Source organism: Daucus carota, chromosome 2 (assembly GCF_001625215.2).
Source record: "Daucus carota subsp. sativus chromosome 2, DH1 v3.0, whole genome shotgun sequence".
NCBI lineage: Eukaryota > Viridiplantae > Streptophyta > Magnoliopsida > Apiales > Apiaceae > Daucus > Daucus carota.
The window spans coordinates 30,705,291-30,723,404 of NC_030382.2; the positions used below are offsets into that span (position 1 = coordinate 30,705,291).

Here is an 18,114-nt window from a genome sequence, read left to right on the forward strand (position 1 = left end):
AGACATGTCTAACAATATATTTTTGCCTCCTAGCTGAATATTAGAAAAGTTGAAGTGAGAGATTTTGTTGGAAGTATTTCTTTTATCAAGAGTAGAGCTCAGGACGATACAATTGTGTGATTCAGAAGATGGAGACAAAAATTACTAAAATCAAAATTCGATATAATTATTAAAAAAACATTTAATACTCTTTGATGAAATTATTTAATCAATTACAATAGCATACGCTCATAATCATGTTCGTTAATTGAAAAACAATATTATTTGGTTTTAATAGTACTTGACTATTAAAAAAATTGTTTTATCCATAATTCAGTATAAGTATGTTGTATTTTAAGATAAACTTATTCAAGAATATGCCAAAACTATTTTCCGTCAATTATCACCAGTTTCCTTTTTCATTATTAATTCAAATTATTTTGCAATTTTTATTTTACTAAATTATTGTAAAGTTATTTATATTTTATTATTTTCAGACTTTATTTTTAGAAAATGCTAAAACTTAAAGTCTCTATTATGTTTAGAGGTCATGGGATTGAATGTTTTATGTTTCCTTAAATTATTTTTTAAATTTGATTGACATATATACAATTCATGTATTCATTCAAAATTCTAAGCTATTTTAAATTATTTAATTATTTTTATAATAAATTTAATATTTAAAATCATTATTTTACAACTAGTTTTTATTTTTTAGTATAACTCATCCATCATCATATTCTTAATTACTATATATATACATACACTTACCTATATGTGTAGATGATTCTATAACATTAAATTGAAACTCTCATCTATGACATCAGACGATTCGTGTATGACATCACCCACCAAGACTTACCCGACTTTACTCAATCAACCCAGGCCTACTAGACCACACCAAGGCTCTGGAACCCTAGGCTCCAGATAAGAAGGGCATGTACTAGGCCCCACCCTAAGTGAGCCTCACCACCAAGTTCTATCTCCAGGATCCATCCCGGAGCCCCACAATACTTCTCATTTTCCTTATTTCTATTTAGTTTGGATATGACTTGTTTTAATTGGGGTAGGAACTTATATGTATGTATGTAGAAGGTAAGATGCACGCACATGTCATAATTTTGAAAGAGAGTAGGGAAGTTGTTCTCGTGCAGACTTCAGTGCGCTTAGTGTATGACATATATGACATATATAGTAAGAAAATAGATAAATACGCTCATGCACCACAATCTCCTGCATGTGTTGAACAATAATTTATTTATGGGGTTTCAGATAAATCGGTGATGATTTTTCCAATTATTTTCAACATGAATATTCTGTATAACTAATAATTAACACTTTAGAAAAAAATATAAAAAAATAATTTGGGGTAAGTTTCTAACTTAAATTTTTTTACCGGAATCCCCACACACACATATATTTGTGTGTGTATGTGATGGAGTTCATCCTCATACGTAGTGGTTAGCACTATTATAAGAATACACATAATACATACATTTATTACATTATTACTAAACATAATTACAAATATCAATTAATTGGTAAAAATTAAAATTGTATACCTTCAGTCTGAAGAATCGTCGAAAATAATGAAATATTCAAACATGATTCTATTATTGAATAAAAATTATCCAAAATTATTTTTCTATATAATCAAATTAAATATTGATTTTTTTAAAAACAAATGTGTTAAACTTTTTAAAAAAATTATATATCATAGGACTCTATATTAGAATTAAATTTTATGTTTTACAAAAAACATAATTAACTATGATCGAAACAATGAAGCACTGTACATTGTACGACACTATATAAGACAGTGTACTCTAAACTATTGATATATACACACACATCATATCATTTATCAATAATAAAAAATATCAAAAATATGACAAAGAAAAGGCCCCGTTGTCGTTTTTTGGGCTCGTAATGCCCCAGTTGTCACTGCACCAAAAGATGGCCCTCCCTGTCACTCAATAACATAACTTCAAATTGCGTTTACTAAAAATCTTGAAAACGTCACACGCAGTAACATGTTCAAAGTTTTTGTTTTGTATAAAAGACAAAACGCAACAACAAGTTACTTTTATAATATTAATTTATAAAACCTAAACCCTCGAGTCTAAACCTTAATTAATTCAAGGCTTTAAGGAGGCCCTAAAGTCGAGCAACCAAATTAAAAATTTAACCTAAAAACATACATTAATACTTTTTAATACTTTAGGGTTCACTTTTGGGTTTTAGAATGATTTATTTATACTTGAAATGAAATTGCTAGACGGTTAGGGTTTAGGATTGACGGGCCCTAAACCCTCGAGCCCAAACCCTAATTAATGTGACGCTTTAGAGCCGTGAGGCCCTAAAGCCAAGGAACCAGTGTAATAAAGTTAATGCTGGAACGTAAATTAACATTTGTTAACATTTTAAGGTTCACCTTAAGGTTTTAGAATGATTTATTTATACTTGAAATTAAATCAACTGACAGTTAGGGTTTAGAATTGAAGGTTTTGGGCCTTCAGGCCCTAAACCCTAATTAATGCGAGACTTTAGGGCCGTGAGGCCCTAGAGCTGATGAACCAAATTAAAAAATTAATCTTAAAAACATAGATCGATAGTTTTTAATATTTTAAGGTTTATATTTGGGTTTTAAAATGATTTATTTATACTTGAAATTGAATCGAGTGACGGTTAATGTTTAGGAAGGCCCTAAACCCTCGAGCCTAAACCCTAATTAATGCGAGGTTTTAGGGCCAACCAAATTAAAAATTTAATCTTAAAAATATTGATTAATAGTTTTTAATATTGTAGGGTTCATATTTGGGTCTTAGAATGGTTTATTTATCTTGAAATTAAATTAATTTAAAAATAATAATATTCAAAACTCAACTTTAAGTTGTGTTTGGAGGTAAAACACAGCTTAAAGTTGTGTTTTTGAAGCAAAACGCCGTTTAAACTTACGTTGCAAGGTTTTTGAGAAAGAAAAATTGAAACAAGGACATGAACGTGAGTTTAAGCACATTTTCAAGTAAAACTCCATTTAAAGTCACGTTTTAATGCACAGATGCCAGAATGCTAACCGAAGCGGCGTTTTAGTATGAACGGGAGTTTAAGCGACGTTTTGCTGTGACAGTCAGTGTCATTTTATAGTAACGTGACTTTCGGGACCTTCCTTTAAGCTAATGTGACTGCCAGGGCCAACACCCTTTTACATGATAGTTATTATGAAAATAAAACTAGGCCGAATTGAATTTTGGAGTTCTTAGCTCTTCATAGAATAACATCAATAAGCTTTGGTTGTGAGCTTATGTTTGATAAAATTCAAAGGAATGCCTTTTGTCAGCGAAAAAAAATTTCTAGCTGGTTATATCAATTTTAAACCAATGTCCAGAGGTCGTTTGGTTCATAGGTATGTGGAATCAGGTATCGGGTTTGTCCATTCCAAACCCATACCTGGTGTTCGGTTGAAAAAAATAAAATCTCAAACCTATGCCTTAGACCCTCAAGGTATGGGTTTTTGATACCTAAGCAGGGAGATGAGTATGAGATGGAGGTATAAGATGTATTCGTTTTTCATTTTTCTTGTCTCTATTTAAGTAATGAAATATTAATGTTTAATACAAAATTAAATCAATGATGCAAAAATATACAAGAACAATAATTTTATTAATATTTTTAGTTAATATAAATTAATAACTTATTTTTTATAAAAATTATATATATTGATTACAGCACTCAACCAAACACATGATATCAGATATAATACCTCAAACTCATACCAACTTAACCCGATTCCTCATTTCAACGATCACTACTCGAACCAAACCACCCCAAAAGAGTTAATAACATCGGTTAGAGCAAGTCCAATGGTGTGTTATATCATTATCTATCTCTATGTTATTGAGCAAAAATTAAAAATCATAATAAACTACTCCCTATGTCCCAGTCAATTGTATACGTTTTTTTTTCATTGTTCGACACGCATTTTAAGGTTCTTTTTTTTGTCATACATTTTAAGACTCTTATAAAACATAGGTCTCCAACTTATTTTTAAAATTTTCTTTTTTTTATAAAAATATAAATGTTATATATTTATACAAAAAAGAAAATCTTAAAAATAAATTGCATAACTATGTTTTATTGAAGTATTAAAATCCGTGTCGCGCCCCCGTCCCCCCATGTATACTATTGACGGGAACGGAGGGAGTATGAAATAAGCTCGGAAAGATTTCATCGCACAACAAAATCATTCCAAACTGTCACGTCAACATTTCCAAATGCAATACCCAGTTTGGTACCTCAGAGGCTCAGACATGACACTTTATTCGTTCCATTCAATTCTCTCCAACTCCACATTAAAGTACCAGTCAAATATTATCAAAAAAAAAAAAAAAAAATACCAGTCAAAAAGTCGACTATTATAAGAAAAACAGGAAGTATGATAATTAATTGTTTTTGCAGCATCGTTATATAAAAGCATAATTACAAAATCATACACACAAACATTTAGCAACAGCGCATTCAAAATTTTATAGAACTGGGAAGAAATCATTAATACAAACTTGGTAACTTTAACCATTGCTCAAACTTATTGAGATAAAACGGAACACAATCTCGTAGCACATGCCTCCTCTTCTGCAGTTCTAGTGATATGATATATCTCAAGAGTCATCTTTACTTTTGGTTGCTGGATTGAAAGCTTCCTGCTCTGCACACGTGAGTATTTCATGTGGTCCTGCCTGCTCACGGCCAACACCCATTAAGTCAAGGTAGTATTGGTAATGGGAGACGATGGTGTTCATGGCATCGATGTCACCTTGACCGCATACCATTTCCCCATAAAGAATATTCATGGTGGCACCGAAACCAGGAGTTCGCTTGGCTAAAGTGTCATTCTTGGTGGGCTTCCAGTTGCCGACGAAAGCATCATGTGATGAAGGCTGCCCCTTCTTGATTTCGGTCATCCACCTCCAGATTGCTGCCTGGAATGCAAGGGTAGCATTCTGTTCAATGTATTCTGGATGGTTCAATAGATCCACCTTTAGGGCCTCCCCAGCAGCGCCATAGTTGACGTTCCTGAGCAGCCAAAAAGTTATAAATATAAGCAACCATAATCTAAAGATGTCAGCAGCACTCAAACATTCTTTCTTTACCTAACAAGTAGCAAATGACCTATGAATTCAATAAGACATAAATTTCTTCGCGAACCACTATGGATACACGGGTCAGAATTTACTAAATTTTTATTAAATCTCTATTTGAGTTGCAAATATAGTTGAGACAATAGTGGCTAAATGGGCAACTCATCCTATCAATTAAGTACTCCAATATACCAGTAATAAATTCAAATCAGCTACGCTTAAAACGTAAGAATTAGGAGCACTGACAAAAGAATCAAATAATACTTACCAGTAGATAGGCAGAGCACCACGTCCGTAGTATTCAGCCCCAGGAGCACATGGGTATGTGTACTTGTATGAGTCATCACAATATGATTGGCTAGGACTTAATTCTCTGTTGTAGCACAAACCCCATGCCAATGGTCCTCCAGTTGCGACTCCATAACCACCTGCACATTAAATCAATGCCAAATCTTGCAACTTGTTTATAGATGGATGAAAATAACAAAAGATCACTAAGATATTAGGCAACAAACATATTTAAGACTGAAACTCTGAAGGCAATATAGATCGACCAAAGACTGTAAATAATTACAGACTAACTTAGGTACTGTTTGGCATTGCTGTTGCAGATAGCAACAGCAGCTTTTTGCTGAAAAACAGGTGAAAAACTGTTTGATGTTGTAATATATTAGCTATAAAAGAACAACCGGAGAGCTACTAAATTTAACAGAAGGAGGGTAAGAAGCTGAGCATAGAAAGAAAGCTCGGGTGCAATTTATTCATTCACTGATGCAAGCTATTTATAGCAAAAGATAGCACAAGAGCATTAAATGCATTGTAACATTTCTACTCCTAAAACCTAGCCTTACTATTTTACCTTTGACTATAACAATCAATTCACAACACTCCCCTTTGATTGTTATTGTACATGGATCATAGATTGCCTCATTAAAACCTTATCAAAGAAAAACCCAGTGGGATAAAAACTTTGATGAAGGAAAAAGAGTACAATCTCCCCTTGGATGAAAACATCAATCACTGAAGTTTTGCTGCAGCAGATCTTTGAGTCGACGCATTCCAATGTTACGTCGCAGCTTTGCAAATGTTGAATTTGGCAACGATTTTGTGAATAAGTCTGCAAGGTTGTCACATGATTGAATTTGTTGTACATCGATTTCACCATTCTTTTGAAGCTCATGAGTATAGAAGAATTTCGGTGAAATATGCTTCGTCCTGTCTCCTTTGATATATCCTTCTTTGAGTTGATCAATGCATGCAGTGTTATCCTCAAACATAATAGTAGGACTTCTTGTGATGTCTTGTAATCCACACGATTCTTGAATATTCTTGATAATAGATCGTAACCAAACACATTCTCTACTGGCTTTATGAATCGCAATCAGTTCCGAGTGATTTGTTGAGGTTGCCACTGTAGTTTGCTTCGTGGATTTCCAAGAAATGGCAGTACCGCAATATGTGAATACATATCCAGTTTGTGATTTGCCAAAATGAGGATCTGATAGATATCTAGCGTCTGCATATCCAATCAACTGAGATGTCGAGTTTTCCGGGAAGAATAACCCAAAATCAATTGTTCCACGAAGATAACGAAATATATGTTTGATCCCATTCCAGTGTCTGGCCATCGGAGCAGAACTAAATCGAGCCAATAAATTTACAGCGAATGCAATATCTGGCCTTGTATTATTTGCAAGATACATGAGTGCACCAATAGCTCCAAGATATGGGATTTCAGGACCAAGAACCTCTTCATCATCTTCTCGTGGTCGAAATGGATCTTTATCTGGTTCTAAAGATCTAACCACCATTGGAGTAGTCAACGGATGAGATTTATCCATGTAAAATCTGCTCAAAACCTTTTCAGTATATGTAGATTGGTGGAGGAAAATTCCCGATGACAAGTGCTCGACTTGTATACCAAGACAATACTTTGTCTTCCCAAGATCACATACGACCAGATTGTTTTAATCCATACAATGATCGTTGAAGTTTAATGGAGTATATATGACGAGGTTTCTTAAACTCGTCCATTTTTAATCCTTCTGGGATTTTCATAAAAATATCACTATCAAGTGATCCATATAGGTATGCAGCAACAACGTCCATAAGACGTGTTTCCAATTTTTCTTTTGATGCCATACCTAATATAAAACGAAAAGTAATTCCATCCATTACTGGCGAGTATGTCTCGTGATAATCAATGCCAGGCCTTTGAGAAAAACCTTGTGCTACAAGTCGGGCTTTATATCTCACAATTTCATTCTTTTCATTTCGTTTTCTTATGAATACCCATTTATTCCCAACAGGGTTCACACCGATTGGTGTTTGGACAACAGGTCCAAATACTTCTCTTTTGCGCAACGAATTTAATTCTGTTTGAATTGCGTCTTTCCATTTTAGCCAGTCTTTTCTTCGACGGCATTCATCCACACTTTGTGGTTCAGGATCAGAATTTATGTCGACATCCAATGCCGCAGAATACACAAATACATCATCGATTATGGCTTTACTTCGATCCCATAATTTCATATCATGCACATAATTTATTGAAATTTCATGATTGTTTAATCCCGAATCTTCAGGGACGGGAATCTCTTCAGGAGATAATACCACTTCAGGGGTATTTGCTTCTTCTGGAGCATGTGCCACTTCAGGGGCAATTTTCTTTGTTTTTCTTTTTCTTGGTGCAACATCTTTTGCACCGACCTGTCTACCACGCTTCAGGCGTGGCTTTGAATCTGTAACCAATTCATTTGTATTTGATTTTTGAATTGGTATATCTATTCTAGCTGGAGTGTTTACTGCAGGTATATGAGATTTTATTACATTTCTAGAATCGTTAAATGCGTCAGGCATTTGGTTTGCGATATTTTGCATATGGATAATTCTTTTAACTTCAAGTTCGCATTGACCGGTACGTGGATCTAGAAAATGTAATCCTGACGCATTCCATGTTATGTCAGGATTAACCTTATTCACATGTTTATCTCCCCCTAAGGGAGGAAACAAAGACTCGTCAAAATGACAATCTGCATATCGTGCAGTAAATAAGTCTCCAGTTAGTGGTTCAAGATATCTGATTATTGATGTCGAATCAAAACCAACGTAGATACCTATTCTTCTTTGAGCTCCCATCTTCGATCTTTGTGGTGGAGCAATAGGTACATATACAGCACTTCCGAATATCTTGAAGTGAGAAATATTAGGAATTTGACCAAGTACCAGTTGTAGTGGGGAATGTTGGTTATATGCAGTTGGTCTAATCCTAATAAGATTAGCAGCATGAAGTATTGCATGACCCCAAATAGATGTAGGTAATTTGGCTTTCAATAACAATGGTCTTGCAATAAGTTGAAGTCTTTTGATAAAAGACTCGGCTAACCCATTCTGTGTATGTACATGAGGAACTGGGTGTTCAACTGAAATTCCTACAGACATGCAATAGTCGACAAAGGTTGCAGATGTGAATTCGCCGGCATTATCTAAACGAATCGACTTGATACAATGGTCTGGGAATTGAGCTCGCAACTTGATTATCTGGGCAAGTAATTTTACAAAAGCATCATTACGAGTTGAAAGAAGACAAACATGAGACCATCTAGTTGAGGCATCTATTAGTACCATGAAGTACCTAAATGGACCAGATGATGGGTGGATAGGTCCACATATGTCGCCTTGGATCCTTTCTAGAAAACTTGGACTTTCAAGCTTAACTTTAGTAGGAGATGGCCTAGTAATCAGCTTTCCTAAAGAACATGCTGAACATGGAAGGTCATTTTTGGAAAGAACTTTAAGATCTCTAAGAGAATGTCCAGTAGAATTTTCTATAATGCGACGCATCATAGAGACTCCGGGATGACCTAATCTCTCATGCCAAAGGGTAAATGATTTTGGATCTATGCGTTTGGAAGCAATGACATTGTGTGACTCAATGGTTCTGATTTTCATCATATATAATCCTGAGGAAAGTGAGTGAAACTTTTCTAAGATTTTCTTGTTGCTAGAATTAGCAGAAGTAATAAGGAGATATTCTTTACCAGCCTCAGAAGTGGTTTCGATGTGAAAATTGTTAAATCTAATATCCTTAAAACTAAGAAGATTTCTAGTGGACTTACTAGAAAATAATGCATTTGGAATATGTATGTGTGTACCATTAGGTAAGACGAAACTAGCTTTTCCAAAACCTTCGATTATATTAGATACGCCAGAAATCGTTCCAACTTGAGCTTCGGTTTTGGTTATATGGGTAAAGTATTTTTGATTTTGTAGAATCGTATGAGTTATACCACAATCAGCAATGCATATATCTTCAGAATCCATTCTGTATATAATTAAGAAACATAATTTATTTGATAAGAACATAACACATTACATAGATCAAATAAAGCACACAGTACACACTAGTAACTATAGTAATTCGGACCATTGATGCTCATTCCTCCAGTTGATAATAATTTTATGAAACTAATCCTCAGCCTCCCACATGGGAGTTTCGTTAGACTCATTAGGACCATTAACGCTTATTCCCCCGGTTGATATTATAAGAGAATCATCTAAGTTGTTAGCGAAATTGGTTTCCACCATTTTTCCTTTCGATCTTTTAGATGACTGATATAAATCAACAAGATGTTGTGGGATATAACAATTACGTGACCAATGCCCTTCCATTCCACGCTTGTGACATAAATTGTCAGTTTTCCCTCCTTGTGGTGCCTTTCTTTTGCTCTGTGTTTCAGGTTGCCACTTCTGGTGACCAGAGCTATTATAAGGACGAAAATGCCCACGACCACGGCCTCGTCCACGGTAGCGACTATGGCCACGTCCACCTCTATGCCCTTTTCCACGTACATTCTGCTGGAATGTCGTGTTATTTACTTCTGGTAAAGGGGCAGATCCCGTTGGACGGGATTGATGATTCTTAATCACCAATTCATGATTCTGCTCGGCAACAAGGAGGGTTGAAAGGAGATCCCCAAACTTAGCAAACTTGCGCTCCCTGTACATCTCGGCTAAGTTGATATTATTGGGATGAAAAGTAGATAATGTTTTGTCGATCTTTCTTTTCTCAGTAACAACCTCACTACACATAATGAGCCTAGAACTTATTTTGAATAGGACTGAGCTATATGCCCGAACACTCTTAAAATCTTGAAGCCTTAGATTAGCCCAATCATTTTCAGCTGCAGGTAGATAAACTAGTTTCTGATGATCGAACCTATCCTTTAGATTTTCCCATAAAATAAAGGGATCCTCGACTTCTAGGTACTCAGATTTTAAATCTTCATGCATGTGGTGTCGGAGAAAAATAATAGAGGTAAAGTTTTCTTCGATCGTGGATGTGTTTTCTGCCTTTATTGTGTTGCTTAATTTCTTTGAACCCAAATGCAACTTTACATCTTGTACCCACGATAGATAATTCTCCCCAGAAATGTCCAATGCAACGAACGACAAGTTTGTAAGATTTGTCATTATAATCTTCTCAGTTCCGGCAGGGCTTCGTGCTGATAACGTGTTGTAATATATTAGCTATAAAAGAACAACCGGAGAGCTACTAAATTTAACAGAAGGAGGGTAAGAAGCTGAGCATAGAAAGAAAGCTCGGGTGCAATTTATTCATTCACTGATGCAAGCTATTTATAGCAAAAGATAGCACAAGAGCATTAAATGCATTGTAACATTTCTACTCCTAAAACCTAGCCTTACTATTTTACCTTTGACTATAACAATCAATTCACAACATTTGACAAATTATTAGAGTTGGTAATTTATTGAAGAACCGAAATTTGCCATTTTTAGTTATACAAATCAATATTATTCAAGAATACAATCAATCACAAGACAAATGTTTCTAGAAATGTAGAAGTCAGAGGAATGTGTATGCCAGCTGTTTTTGCTAGATATAAGAAAATATGAATATGTTGTCTTCTAGATTTAGCTCTAAACTTAGGGTATATAACCAAGTGAATCTATATTATATAGAGTAATTGACTAAGAGAGAATTTGCTTAGAACTGTTGGAAAAAATCTTGTAGAAAGAAAAATTCATCTCATCTCGTTTACAGATGTGTTCATCAACACAAAAGTTTCTTCGATATATATAAAATCTCTCAGGTGGAAAAATGATCTCCCTTAAAATTTTAAAAGAACTTTTCTTTTACAATTTCCTAGTTTTAATCAGTTTCCTATTCAAATATGAAGAAAAAAAAATTGAAAAATATTGTAGATTGTATTCAACCCCGCCCCTTCAACAATCTACCTAAGGGAATTGATTGTAAATAACAATTAATTGAATCCTATGTTTCAATTCTTGTCTAATTTCACAGGTTTGCCTCAATTTGATAAAAGAACTAAAACCTACGGAAAGGTTTGTGAATTGAGTAAAACTTACAGGAGGTTTTACTTCCAACATGACCGAAAAAAGCAGCAATCTCCTTCATCTGCATAAGCTTTCCACCTGTGGTACCAAAGCCAAGAGGCTCAAACTGAGCAGCTGCCAGAATGAAAGACTGGTAATCCCAGAATCCAACAGCATGAGCCACAGGCGTATTTCTCTTGGAGAAAAGCTCTTCAAACTGATAAACCTGAAACAAATCTGAGATTGTTTGATTACAACAATACTTAGACCATTGCTTACATTCCCATCCTTGACTACAAACTCTATGTCCCTTGACTTTCTTCACCAGGATCTCTTTGGAAGAATCCCCATTCACACCAACACTCAAAACCACCACAACAAACAACAACAAAACCCCCCTTTTCATTTCAGCTTCCCCTGCAACCCAAACTGAGGTTTTTTTATTTATTATACAAAATTGGATACACAATTAAACAATTAACAAATGGAATTCGTATCTAGTAATCAATGGAGGGCAAGTATTATTATGTACGATTTTATAAAGAAAATTAAGAAGGATAACTCACAGACTTAGGCTTGGTTGGTATCCGCTAGAATTATATGATGCTGCTGCTGCTATGTTACTTTAGTTTTGGTGTGATATTTGTTTCATGTAGAATGCAAGTGATGTCTTGTGTTGGATCACCTCTCCCAATCAGACTAGTTGAGATTCCAAAATCAACAGGGAAGATTCACACATCCCCACCGACACTACCCATCCGCCCTGTTTAAGCTTATAAGTTACATTTCAACTCTTTTACTCATGGTTGGGATTTTATTTATGCGAGGGACCGGGAGGGAGTAATAATTTTAGATACAGGATATATGTGAAATTGTGTGTCATCAATATTTTGAGAAAAATATTTATGTAATAAATGAAAAAAATATCTGTAATTTAAAAAATACTTCCTCCGTCTCAATTTATAGGTCCATTTTGGAAAAAAATTTGTCCCAAAATACTTGTCCCTCTCTTCTTTCAATACAAATCTATCTACTTATTAATTGTGATTTTTTTGAAACTCAACATTATTCTCATTTCTCAATACACTAAATCCCTATATTTATTGTGATTTTTTTGAAACTCAACTATATTCTCACTTGTCAATGCACTAATTAATGATACATGAGATAAGATTCTATCTAACCAACTTTTTTCTTAATATGCGTGTTTATTTCAAAATGGACCTATAAATTGAGACGGAGGGAGTATTATATCACCTATGTTATTTTATTACCATGATATATAATTCATGTAAATAGACACCTCACATTATAAGCAGGCCAGCTAAAGTGCCTTGTCAACTTTTGACGGTCCTCTTCTTTGTGTTCACTGGCGTTTTATGTTGCGGGTGTTTGGCTAGCTAACTTTTGGGCTTTTTTTACATAAAAGTTAGCTTCTGCTTAGTTGAGCTTGTTTGGCACATCAATAGAAGCACTTATACTGAGGCTTAAAAGCTGTCAAAAAACAGTGAGGAAAGCTAGTTTTTTTTCTAAATTACAACTTCTTCTAATAGAAACACTTAACTTATAAATCACAGTATCCAAACACTTCTAATAACTTATAAGTTTAAATTAACTTTTCACTTATAGTCCACTTCTTTACTTTAAACAATAAGTCACTTCTTTTAAGTTCAGCCAAACGGCCCCGTTATTAACTCCTCATTTCTATTTACAGAGACAAACTTATATTCAGCAGCATAGGAACACATCTCCTGTGGAAATTTGAAAATCAAAGAGCAAGTCCAACAATGTTCTAACAAATGTCTTATAAATATAATAAAATAATGTGTCCTAATGATTTAAGATATCATCTTAATATATCAACTCCAACAACATGCCTCATTATTGTGCCTTATTATTAAAATATTAATATATTTGAATTGTTATTGGAGGGAAATGAAAAGGAGACCCGAGAGAGGAGAGAGATGTTGTGGAATGGCAGGAAACTATTTTTTTATTGAATAGGGCATGCATAGTGGTGCCTCAAAAATAAGGAATTTGTTACATGTCCTAGTGTTTTAAGAGCAAGTCCAAGAGTGTCCTAGTTCAAGCCCCAAATATAATATAAAATATCGTGTCCTAGTAATTTAGGACATACTTTAGTAATTTGAACTCCAACAATGTGCCTTATTCTCACAATATGTCTAATATTTTATTATTAAAGACTCTCTTTCATCATTAAAACATAATATAAAAGTAGAGAGAGAAAGAGAGTGTTGATGAGAATTTATAATAAAATATAGAATAGGGCAAGGAGAGATGTGTCCCAAAAATAAGGCTTGGGGAGGTTGTCCTAGTGATATAGGGCATACTAGGACATTGTTGGATCAACTTTTTTCATCAATTGCCCTAAATTATAACTTGGGACATGAGATAGGGTATCTCTTGGACTTGCTCTAAGGCATCACTAGGACATTGTTGGAGCATTGATTTGCTTCACATGCTTTAAATTTTGATTTAGGACATCAATACAGGGCACTCTTGGACTTGCTCTAAGTACCATGATTAAAATGCGATATCTTTATATAATATATAAAATGCAAGCTTGTTTGATGCTCCCTCCGTCCCAGTCATTTGTTTACAGTTTCCTTTTTGGAATGTCCCATCATTTCTATACCATTTCTATACATTCCTAAAATAATAATTTTTAATAATATAAAACACTATCACACCAACTACATTCTTTCACTATCTTCATTTTATAATAATATAAACACTATTATACCCACTACTTTCCTCCACTATCACAAATCTATAATTAAATACAAATGGGTCCCGCCATCTTACCCACTTTTCATCTAACTTTATTCATTTTTTACACTTTTTCTTGGTCTCCGTCTCTACACCAAATGTATACAATCTATTAGCACGGAGGGAGTACCTATTACAGAGATTTTTCACTTTTTTTCTTTGCTCCAAGGAAGAGAGGAGGCTTTTACCTCCTGAAATTCTCTTAAACAAAAATAAAAAATAGAATTTACTCTCAGCCTCAGGACGGCACATTATCTACCAAGCAAACTCATAAAATCTCCGAGAATCATCTGTGTGTCATCAATAAATACCATATTTATGATTCTGAATATATTTTTTTTGTCACAATTCTAAATATATTATTAAGATCTTAACTTAATCAACACTGTCTTCATCTTTGTTGCAGTTCGGTTATTTTCAAGTAAGGTTCCAAACGGCTATATCAGTTCAACACTTCATAACTTCATAAATTACATTTACATAATCAAGCACATATACACAAACAACTTCATTCTTCTGTCGAAAAAAAAAAACTTCATTCTAAACTATAAATTATACTAACAATCAATTATATGAAATTAAACTCATATACACGAACTATATAAAATTAAGATTTTAAAATGCACAAATTAAATAATCTTATACATATCCTATATATACATACAAGTGAGATGTAATTACAGTAAAGTTCAACCCCCAACTACAAGTGTAATATGATCACCCAAAATTTTAAATTTGAAGTTGTATATACATAGATTGAAAGGTACAAGTTACTCATATTTTTAAATTGAAGTCATATATATGTAGATTGAAAGATGCAAGTTTAAAACAAAAGTAATATGGTAGTAAATACAGAAAAAAGAATGGAAAAATAGTTTTTCTGGCAAATTCCCAGATTTTAAAAGTCAGGGTTCTAACTATGCAATCAAAACTCTTGAAATACTTGTCAAAAAGTAGATTATTAAAAACAAACAAGAGTATGATAATTAATTGAATTTGCAACAACGTTATATAATTGCATACTTACAAAATAATACACACAAACTTTTAGTAACAGAGAATTCAAAAAATTTATACAACTGGGAAGAAATCATTATCACAAACTTGAACCATTGCTCAAACTTATTGAGATATAACTGAACACAATCTCTGAGCACATGACTCCTGTTCTGCAGTTCTTGTGATAAAATATATCTCAAGAGTCATCTTTACTTTTGGTTGCTGGATTGAAAGCTTCCTGATCCGCACACGTGAGTACTTCATGAGGTCCTGCCTCCTCACGGCCAACACCCATCAAGTCAAGGTAGTATTGGTAATGAGAGACGATGGTGTTCATGGCATCGATGTCACCTTGACCGCATACCATTTCCCCGTAAAGAATATTCATTGTGGCACCGAAACCAGGAGTTCGCTTGGCTAAAGTGTCATTCTTGGTGGGCTTCCAGTTGCCGACGAAAGCATCATGTGATGAAGGCTGCCCCTTCTTGATTTCGGTCATCCACCTCCAGATTGCTGCCTGGAATGCAAGGGTAGCATTCTGTTCAATGTATTCTGGATGGTTCAATAGATCCACCTTTAGGGCCTCACCAGCAGCACCATAGTTAACGTTCCTGAGCAGCAGAGAAGTTATAAATATAAGCAACCAGTACCAAAAGATGTCAGGAACCCTCAATTATTTTTTCTTGACCTAACAAAGTAATGACTATATGATTGACAAGATTTAATCCATAGCAAATGATCTATGAATTCATCAAGGCATATATAACTTCGCAAACCACCACCAATACAAGGGTCAGAGTTTACTAAATTTGTTACTGAATCACTATTAGAGTTGCAAATTTAGTTGAGACAAAAGTAGCTAAATGGGCAACTCATTCTATCAATTAAGTACCATATACCAGTAATAAATCCAAATCGGCTCCGCTTAAGAAGTAAGAATCAGAAGCAGTGACAAAGGAATAAAAAAAACTTACCAGTAGATAGGCAGAGCACCACGTCCGTAGTATTCAGCCCCAGGAGCACATGGGTATGTGTACTTGTACGAGTCATCACAATATGTTTGGCTAGGACTCAATTCTCTGTTGTAGCACAAACCCCATGCCAATGGTCCTCCAGTTGCGACTCCATAACCACCTGCACGTTAAATCATCAACGCCAATCTTGCAACTTGTTTATAGATAGATGAAAATAACAAAAGATCAGTAAGATTTTAGGCAACAAACATATTTGAGACTGAAACTCTTAAGGCAATATAGATCGGCCAAAGACAGCAAATAACATCAGTATGATGAGCAAACTGATAAATGGTTTCCACTAGCCAAAATTGACCAACAGTTTCCAATTAGGCTTTAATAATAGGGGTTTTCTCATAAATACCTAAGTTCAAAATTGTTTTTGTAAAAACACTACTATCTTTTTTAAATAATTTGCAAAAATACCAAACTTTCGAAAATATTTGCAAAAATATTGTATGCAGCCTGTTGCAACCACACGCAACCATACTTGCAACCAGCTGCAACCATATTTGCAACCCCTGCGGGGCCAATTAACTGAAGTTGCATATGGTTGCAGACCATATTTTTGCAAATATTTTCTAAAAAGTTAAAATTTGTGCAATTTTTTCCAAAAGATAGTAAAATCGCAAAAAACAAACTTAGAAAATGTGGTATTTTTGATAAATTCCCTTAATATTAGTACAGAGTGGAATTTTCGATTCAATTAATATCTATATTACTTCTGAACTACAGAGCAAATCACTCCAATGCATAAATGAACTTTAAAAAACAGCCTTATAATACGAAATGAATGTGGTTACATGATAAAAAATAATATACTACATAGTTTTCATAGAATAACTGATGAGGTATTTTAATCCTATGTTTCAATTTTTGTCTAATTTCACAGGTTTGCCTCAATTTGATAAAAGAACTAAAACCTAAGCAAAGGTTTGTGAATGAGTAAAACTTACAGGAGGTTTTACTTCCAACATGACCGAAAAACGCAGCAATTTCCTTCATCTGCATAAGCTTTCCACCTGTGGTACCAAAGCCAAGAGGCTCAAACTGAGCAGCTGCCAGAATGAAAGACTGGTAATCCCAGAATCCAACAGCATGAGCCACAGGCGTATTTCTCTTGGAGAAAAGCTCTTCAAACTGATAAACCTGAAACAAATCTGAGATAGTTTGATTACAACAATACTTAGACCATTGCTTACATTCCCATCCTTGACTACAAACTCTATGTCCCTTCACTTTCTTCACCAAGATCTCCTTTGAAGAATCCCCATTCACACCAACACTCAAAACCACCACCACCAACAACAACAACAAAACCCCCTTTTTCATTTCAGCTTCCCCTGCAAACCCAAACTTAGTTTTTTTATTTATTATACAAAATGGGATACACAATTAAGCAATTAATAAATGAAATTCCGATCTAGTAATCAATGGAAGACAAGTATTATTATGTACTATTTTATAAAGAATATGAAAGAATAACTCACAGACTTGTGCTTGCTTGGTGTCCGGTAGAATTATATGCTGCTGCTGCTGCTGCTATGTTACTTTGTTTGATGTAGAATGCAAGCGATTTGTTGTGTGGGATCAGCTCTCCTAATCAGACTAGTTGGGATTTGGAAATCAACGGTGGAGATTGACACATGGGTTTGCTGGTTGAAGAAGCCAGACTGGATTTATTGTGTGATGACGACGCCTCGCCTACTTAATTTCTTTCTCTACCGACACCGACACTACACCCCTCCACCCTGTTCAAGTTAGATTGCCCGACATTTATTTTTACTTTAAATTTAAAAATGAATACACTATTTCGATAATATCTTTCTAAACTATTT

The 18,114-nt window shown here is 34.4% G+C and overlaps 2 protein-coding genes across 7 annotated transcripts; both read right to left on the reverse strand.

The window, feature by feature from the left end:
• Positions 1-4,394: 4,394 nt before the first annotated feature.
• On the reverse strand, positions 4,395-17,912 carry LOC108209142 (chitinase-like protein 1). Of its 5 annotated transcripts, none has more exons than XM_064087124.1 (4): positions 17,771-17,912; positions 11,508-11,891; positions 5,386-5,545; positions 4,395-5,052 (listed from the first exon to the last, which is right to left on the reverse strand). In XM_064087124.1, the coding sequence occupies exons 2-4, from the start codon at positions 11,878-11,880 to the stop codon at positions 4,638-4,640; spliced, it is 948 nt and encodes a 315-aa protein (XP_063943194.1). In that variant the 5' UTR covers positions 11,881-11,891; positions 17,771-17,912; the 3' UTR covers positions 4,395-4,637. The 5 variants fall into 5 exon arrangements, with proteins under 5 accessions (XP_063943194.1, XP_063943193.1, XP_017235392.1 ...); XM_064087123.1 differs by having other exon boundaries at positions 17,767-17,908; XM_017379903.2 differs by lacking the exon at positions 17,771-17,912 and adding an exon at positions 12,041-12,308.
• On the reverse strand, positions 15,205-17,914 carry LOC108209592 (chitinase-like protein 1). 2 transcript variants are annotated; one of them, XM_017380579.2, is made up of 4 exons: positions 17,771-17,914; positions 17,233-17,619; positions 16,238-16,397; positions 15,205-15,874 (listed from the first exon to the last, which is right to left on the reverse strand). In XM_017380579.2, the coding sequence occupies exons 2-4, from the start codon at positions 17,606-17,608 to the stop codon at positions 15,460-15,462; spliced, it is 951 nt and encodes a 316-aa protein (XP_017236068.1). In that variant the 5' UTR covers positions 17,609-17,619; positions 17,771-17,914; the 3' UTR covers positions 15,205-15,459. The 2 variants fall into 2 exon arrangements, with proteins under 2 accessions (XP_017236068.1, XP_017236067.1); XM_017380578.2 differs by having other exon boundaries at positions 17,767-17,910.
• Positions 17,915-18,114: the final 200 nt, after the last annotated feature.